The sequence below is a fragment of the Oratosquilla oratoria genome, chromosome 5, assembly GCF_046742065.1.
Source record: "Oratosquilla oratoria isolate Oo_2021 chromosome 5, ASM4674206v1, whole genome shotgun sequence".
In the NCBI taxonomy this organism is placed as follows: domain Eukaryota; kingdom Metazoa; phylum Arthropoda; class Malacostraca; order Stomatopoda; family Squillidae; genus Oratosquilla; species Oratosquilla oratoria.
The window spans coordinates 28,335,692-28,343,407 of NC_134781.1; the positions used below are offsets into that span (position 1 = coordinate 28,335,692).

Sequence of the window (7,716 nt, forward strand, 5' to 3'; positions counted from 1 at the left end):
CTATACTTCCTCTTCCTCCTCTCCCTCTTTTTCTTTTGTTGGGAGAATGGGTCGCGAAGCTATCGAAGTGATATCTAGGGGTCGCAGCCAATAAAGTTTGAGAACACCTGGTCTAGGGAATGAAAACAACAAAAGTAGGTGGGTAGGTACAATGATACGAAAGTCATAGCATAAGGTAACATTTTATTATCTTCCAGGATACTATACAGTCAGGTCAGATTAAGTCATACATGACTCAGACATAAGGGGAAGGAGGGTTATAAGACGGGGCTGGGGGGCTGTAAGAGGGGGCTGGGGGGCTGTAAGAGGGAGCTGGGGGGCTGTAAGAGGGGGATGGGGCAGGGTACTGAGCCTCCCCCTCGAATTTGACGTCGGCGACGAAGCCTGCGGAGTGGTCGGCGTTGTAGGTGACGATCTGAGTTCTACCGTCCGGGAGCTGGACTCGGTACTCGCCCTGGACGTTGTTGCCGTCCGAGTTCTCGCTGTGGCCGAAGTTGTTGCCTTGGTAGTCCTGGACGTTGTAGCCGAACTGGTGGGGCATGGGCTGGGGTAGGAAGATTTGGAGCCAATTAGCGGATTTGCGGATTTGCAAATTAGTGGATTTGCTGATTGGTTGAATAGCGAATTAGTTGGTCTTTTTATTTGCTGATTAGCGAAGTAGCGGATTTGTGAAGTAGCGGATTTTGAGATTTACTGATTTCCTGATTAGCGGAGTAGCGGAGAAGCCGATTTACTGATAAGCGGAGTAGTGGCTAAGCTGATTTGCTGATTAGCAAATTAGAGGGTTTACTGATTTGCGCATTAGATGAGTGAATTTGCGAATTCACGAATTAGTAGATTTGAGGATTTGTGGATTTGTGAATTCATGAAATAGCGAATTTGTGATTTGTCGAATCTGTGAATTCGCGAATTAGTGAAATAGCGGATCTGAAACCAGGTCTTGTCGTATAATGCGTATCAGCTGACTTTGAAGAACGCAAACGTTAACATTACAACGAAGAGTTCGTGAGTCGATTAAAACCGAATAAAATAGTCTGACGATAGAAAAGCGCCAAAACAAGTTTTGTTGCGTCATAAAGTGAGGAGTGGGCAACCGCGCTGAGACCAAACTTTAGGTTGAAGAAGGATATAGGCAAGAACTGGTTTACCAACAGAGTGATTAACGAGTGGAATAGTAGTCCGCGCTGAAGCTCTTGGTTGTTTTAAGAGAAGATTAGATAACTTTACGGATGCGGATGACAGGTGGTAAGGGACATAGAATTACCTAGCGTAGGCCTTGTGGTCTCTTGCAGCCTCCTCCATTCTTTGGTTATTATGTTCTTATGTTAAATAATGGGGCCGATGAAGGAGGCAACTGAAATATTGCTGCTAAAACTTACTGAAAACACACACACACACAAACACACACACACACACACACACACACACACACACACACACACACACACACACACACACACACACACACACACACACACACACACACACACACACACACACACACACACACACACACACCGACTCGGTGGCACAGTTGGTAGAGCGATGAACTGGGAAGTAGAAGTGCTCCCAGTACCCAGTTCGAATCCTGCCCAGGGCCGAAATTATTTCGGTATCGCTGTGCCTCGGGTCGTACTCGCTGACTCTCGTGGGCGGGGAGTTGGGTGTGTGTGTGTGTGCAAGGTCATAGCATTACCCATAGATCGGACCTACGAGCTCTGAGCTCTCTTCCAGGAGGGAAATAGCTGTCGATCACGAGTCCAACACGTGATCCAAAGACCAAGTGAATACACACACACACACACACACACACACACACACACACACACACACACACACACACACACACACACAGTCCTCTCCTTCCTCCTCTCCCTCTTCCTCTTCCCCCTCTTCATATTCTTCGTCTCCCTCATCCTCCTCCTTCTCTTCCTCTTCCACCACAGAAACTGCCGGAGACCTGACTGCCACTACGGCAGTCCGGGTTCGAATCCCACCCAAGGCTGAAATAATTTCAGTATCGCTGCGCTGCGAGTCGTTACTCCAACTCTTGTGGGCGGGGAGTTGGGGGAGTGTGTCCGTGTAAGGTCACAGCATTACCCATAGATCGGTCATATACGAGCTCTGGGCTCTCTTCCGGAAGGGAAATAGCTGTCGATCACGAGTCCAACACGTGATCCAAAACCATGGTGAATCACACATACACACACACACACACACACACACACACACACACACACACACACACACATACATACATACACACACACACACACACACACATACACTCTCTCTCTCTCTCTCTCTCTCTCACACACACACACACACACACACACACACACACACTAGAAACTAGGATTGAACTAGAAAGTAGGTACCCCCTCGCTTCAGCTATAGGCAGACGAAAATTAAGCACTCATGGTACTGTCGGATAATCTGCGCGCGCATCTAGAGTGGTTGGTTGCGTTGTAGTAAATATGACCGAATTAATTCCAGCGCTACACGCAAGAAGCTATCCAGCAGGTGTTCCCAAAATATCATCAACTTAGCTAGGTTAGGTTAGCTTACGTGAGGTTAGGTTAGTTTAGATTAGTTTAGGAAAGTTTAGCTTAGGCTAGTTTAGATTAGTTTAGGTTAATTCAGGTTAGTTTAGGTTAAGTTATTCTAGGTAAGATTAGGTTTGTTTAGATTAGGATAGGTTAGTTTAGGTAAGACTATGTTAGGTTAGGTAAGGTTAGGTTAGGTTAAACTGGGGACGAAAATGTGTCAAAGAGCACAGGAAGATTATCTTCAGTTGAAGGCTTCTCATAGTATAAATGAAGCCATTTATCTCAACGAGGCCAGGCCCGTTTAATCCTTTACCATGCCCCTACCCTTCGTCTGAATAAAATTGCTTAGCACGAGCCATGATAGAATTTTGATGAGTATCACCTCACGGAGGGGTTTGAAATAATCTAACTTTAGTTAGCAAAAGACACCAACTTAGTGCGCCAACTTAGTTCTGAATTAGTTTGTGCCCAGTGTGGGTGTTTAGTCTGAAGATTTTTTTTTTTTTACTGAAACTCTCTTTGCTTTCAAAAGGGCCAGGACGCTCTTGCAAATATTATTTTGTGCCAATCGCGTTATCACTGCAAGTTAAGATATTTTGTCCAGCCAGTGATAGAAATGGGCTTGGAGATAAGCAAAGGTACGGCGTACGACCGGCTACTCAAATTATCTTTATTTCTACGCTAATAGAGACATAATTTATGCATTTCTGAGCACATATCGCTGGTGCAGCCTTTAAACGTATACCACGTGGTTCCAAAAACCCATTTCTTCCATCACGGTTTTACAAAATAACCCCCAAGAATAAGATTCACTTGAGTTCGCCAGACTGCTGGACAAGTCTATTCACACTGTACCTAAGGTAACTTCCAAGGTGTTTCCCAAGTTCTTTGCTGCGGATTAGCTAGGTAGCTCATTTCTCTTTCATCTCAGTTCCTTATGGATGAGGGGTAATTCCTATCTCCCACCCATTGCCCGAGTCAGAAGCAATGTAGTGAGACACAACACATCCAGCAGGGCAAGTCGCTTCATTTACATGGCGACCCTCCCTACCCGTCCCATCATGCGAAAGTAGAGAAGACGAGTAAGTATAAGAAAAAACACAAATTCATGAGGAAAATTAATGGCAATTGGAAAATCGGGAAGAGAATAATCTCTTACGAGCTGAATTTGTTGTTCTAATGTGTCGTTGAGTTTATGGCAAAATCTACACAGAAAATCGTAATATATTTGTCCTCGGGAAAAGGCACCATGCATAAATCGAACTGAGGCGGGATTCTTAATGTATCTTGTGTTAGTCAAAATCATGAAGCATATTTTGACTGTGCCGATGAAATCCTGCCTTGCCTTCAGCTTTCATCACATTCTATGTAGACAATGTGTGAACGAAGAATTGTGTTTTTTCTTGAATTTGCCTGTATTTCTTGAAGCTAATCGACGTAACATTTGTTTTATTTTGACTATACTTTGTTGTGACAACAATATTGCCATAAGTACCAATGATGTCATATTACGCGCACACATACACGAACACACACACACGAACACACACACACACACACACACACACACACACACACACGCAAGCACACACACACACACACACACACACACACACACTCGGTGCCGCGGTTGGTAGAGTCCCCGACTGTTACTACGGCGGTCCGGGTTCGAATCCTGCTCAGGGCTGAAATAATTGCAGTACCTTCGAGTCGTTACTCCAACTCTTGTGGGCGGGGAGTTGGGTGTGTGTGTGTGTAAGGTCACAGCATTACCCATAGATCGGTCATACGAGTTCTGAGCTCTCTTCACACAGACACACATACACATATACAGTACACACACACACACACACACATACAGTACACACACACACATACATACAGTACACACACACACACACACAAACAAACACACACACAACAACAACAAAAGAGCCGAGTAACGATGCCACATTGTTATCTCCTTTGCGAAATCCAGCGCGTATCACAGTAGCCTAGGGTGAGAATGCCACTCTACATAATGACAAAACAGCATTTACGTACCGGATATTGGGGTTCGGGCTTGTAGGAGGGTGCGGGAGGGCTGTAAGACGGTGGAGGGGCGCCGTATGAGGGAATCTGGTCAGGTAGAGCCGTCACAACAGATATGAGGCAGACAGCAGCGAATACCTGAAATAGGGAGACGAGAAGACTATATATATATATATATACATATATATATGCATACATATCTATCTATATATATATAAATATGTATATATATATATATATATATATATATATATATAATCACGAAGAACCCACACTCGGAATAAAAGGAAACTTAGAAGAAAGTATAACTACTATATTTCGGCTATTAGCTATAGCCCTCTTCAGGAAAGTACAGATTACAAGAATTTGCAGAGACATAAGTACAATTGAAATGTGAGTAGAAGGGGGACACGCAGATCTAAAACCGGACAATCTGTCACGCAGGGCGGAGTTAGTACCAAATATCGCAGTCTTGACTGGGACAAGGCCAAAATTTTGTTTAAGTCCAATTGCAGCTTTGGAAGAAAATTTATTGAATCAGCCTTAATCGAAGAACATCTCCAAAGGTCAATGGTCCCCGGACACAATCTCACGGCTAGCTGTGAGCCGTTTGGTTAAGAATTATCACTCTCCTGACCCCGCTCCTACCACGCTTCCCTCCTGACCTCACACCTCCACCCACACATCCTCTCACCTCTGACTCCGCCCTGCGTGACGGATTATCCGGTTTTAGCTCTGCGTGTTCTCCTTCTACTCACATCTCAATTGTACTTATGTCTCTGCAAATTCTTGTAATCTGTACTTTCCTGAAGAGGGCCATAGCTATTAGCCGAAATATAAAAGTTATACTTTTTTCTAAGTTTCCTTTTATTCTGACTGGGTTCTTCGTGATTATATTTTTACAAATGTGCTACTACATTTTGTCTAAGTGATACATATATGCATATATATGCATATATATATATATATATGTGTGTGTGTGTGTGTGTGTGTGTGTGTGTGTGTGTGTGTGTGTGTGTGTGTGTGAGTGTGTGTGTGCGTGTGTGTGTGTGTGTGTGTGTGTGTGTGTGTCTGTGTGTAATGATCCGATTTAACGTCTCGAACTCACCTTATCAGGAGCATAGGACGGTGTGCCTTACAAAGGATGTTGAAGTGTACAGTTTAATATATCATGCCCTTGGTCCAATTCACAAAGGAACACAAAGGAAGAACATACAACAGCAAGCTTACTGGCCCTAATGAGGCTGTGTTTACTAAGCTACAGTTAAGAAAACAGGGTAGCTAGGCGATAGAAGATGAGCTAACACTACTGCTGCCACTAAGCTACAGTTAAGAAAACAGGGTAGCTAGGGGATAGAAGATGAGCTAACATTATTGCTACCACTATCCTATCCAATTACAATTAAATGCCGGGCTGTCAGATCTTTTATTGCAAGGGATAATATTTCATTTGCGGATTAGAGTCTAAGTACTTATCTAATCGATTTTTATTTTTTTTTATTGTGTTACTTTCAACGACAGTGGAAGGTAACGAATTCCACGCATTAACAAACCGGTTAAAAAAAGAAATGCTTACTTTCATTCGAAGAAAATATTTTACCAATTACTTTAAAATCGTGACGTCTTCTTGAATTTGATTGGTCTAATGAGAAGTAATCTTCGACGCTGATGTTGTCAAAACCTTTGAACATCTTAAAAACCTCGATTAAATCTCCTTGCATCTTCCTTTTTGAAAGTGAGAATAAATCAAGACTTTTAAAAGTCTTCATACGGCAGATTTCTCAGCCTTGGTATCATTTTGGTCATTCTTCGTTGCATTCTTTCTAGTTTATTAATATATTTATGGTAGTATGGGGATCAAAATTGTACACAGTATTCAAGATGGGGACGGACGAAGGAATTATAGAGTTCTAGCAATATTTTGTCTGATTTATTTTCGAAGACTCTTCCGATAAAGCCAGCCAATTTATTTGCTGATTTAACAACTTCTGAGCAATGCTGAATTTGGCTTCAAGTCATTTGATATTAAAACGCCTAGATATTTTTCTTTAGTTACTGAGTCCAGTATTACGCCATTCATCTGGTATTGGATGTGATCATTGTTACTTCCAATGTGCATGACTTTACATTTGTTAACGTTAAATTTCATTTGCCACTTGCTTGCCCAATTTGATAATCTCTCTAGATCGGATTGTAGAGTTTCTTTCTCTTTGGTGGTTGTTACTTTACCGGTGATTTTTGTCTCATCAGCAAATTTTGATACTTTGCAGAGGAGGCCGTCGTCTAGATCATTTACATATATTAAGAACAAAACGGGTACCAAAACTGATCCTTGTGGTACGCCACTTTTAACGTCGAGCCAGCTAGATGAGGCCCCGTTGATTACAATTCTCTGTTTTCGTTCAGAGAGCCAATCTTTAATCCAGTTGTGGATACTACCAGAAATAATGTGTGTTTTTAATTTGTCAAGCAATCATTTATGAGGAACTTTATCGAATGCCTTCTGAAAATTTAGATAAATTATATCAACAGATCTACATTCCTCGTATTTGCTAAAGACGTCATGAAACAAGTCGAAGAGATCAGTTAAACATAAGCGTTTGCTACGAAAGCCATGTTGTGAATCTTTCATAATTTTATTTTCTTCTATAAATTTCACTACACTGTCGCGAATGTGGTCTTTAGCAGTTTACACACAATCGAAGTCAGGCTAATCGGTCTGTAGTTGCCTGGTTGTGATTTGTCCCCTTTCTTGAATACTGGTGTTACGTTAGCACATTTCCAATCTGATGGAGCTTTACCAAGTGTTAAAGATTTGCTGAAAAAGATGCACAAGGAGTTAGTGATTTGATTTTTCGCTTCTCGCAGAATTCTAGGTGAGATTTTGTCAGATACCGGGACTTTATTTATTATGAGCTTATCAATTACTTGTACATCATTTTCGGTCATTATGAGTTGATTTAAGACGTTTTGGAACATTTTATGTTCTGGTGGCTGATACACTGAGCAATCCTTGTATGTGAAGACGGATGCAAAAAATTATTAAGGATTGAGGTCATCTCATTTTCATCATCCGTGGTCCAATGCCGCAGTGAGCGTTTTCTTCTTATTCGCATAACTATAGAATTCTTTAGAG

General features: G+C 42.1%; 1 protein-coding gene across 1 annotated transcript in view; it reads right to left on the reverse strand.

Moving 5' to 3' along the window:
- Window positions 1-235: 235 nt before the first annotated feature.
- LOC143025703 (uncharacterized) overlaps window positions 236-7,716 on the reverse strand; it is an 8,947-nt gene continuing 1,466 nt past the window's right edge. Inside the window, exons 2-3 of the mRNA XM_076185703.1 lie at window positions 5,689-5,714; window positions 236-544 (exon numbers count right to left, since the gene is read on the reverse strand). Coding sequence (XP_076041818.1) covers window positions 236-544; window positions 5,689-5,714 — 335 coding nt within the window. The remainder of the gene's footprint in view (window positions 545-5,688; window positions 5,715-7,716) is intronic.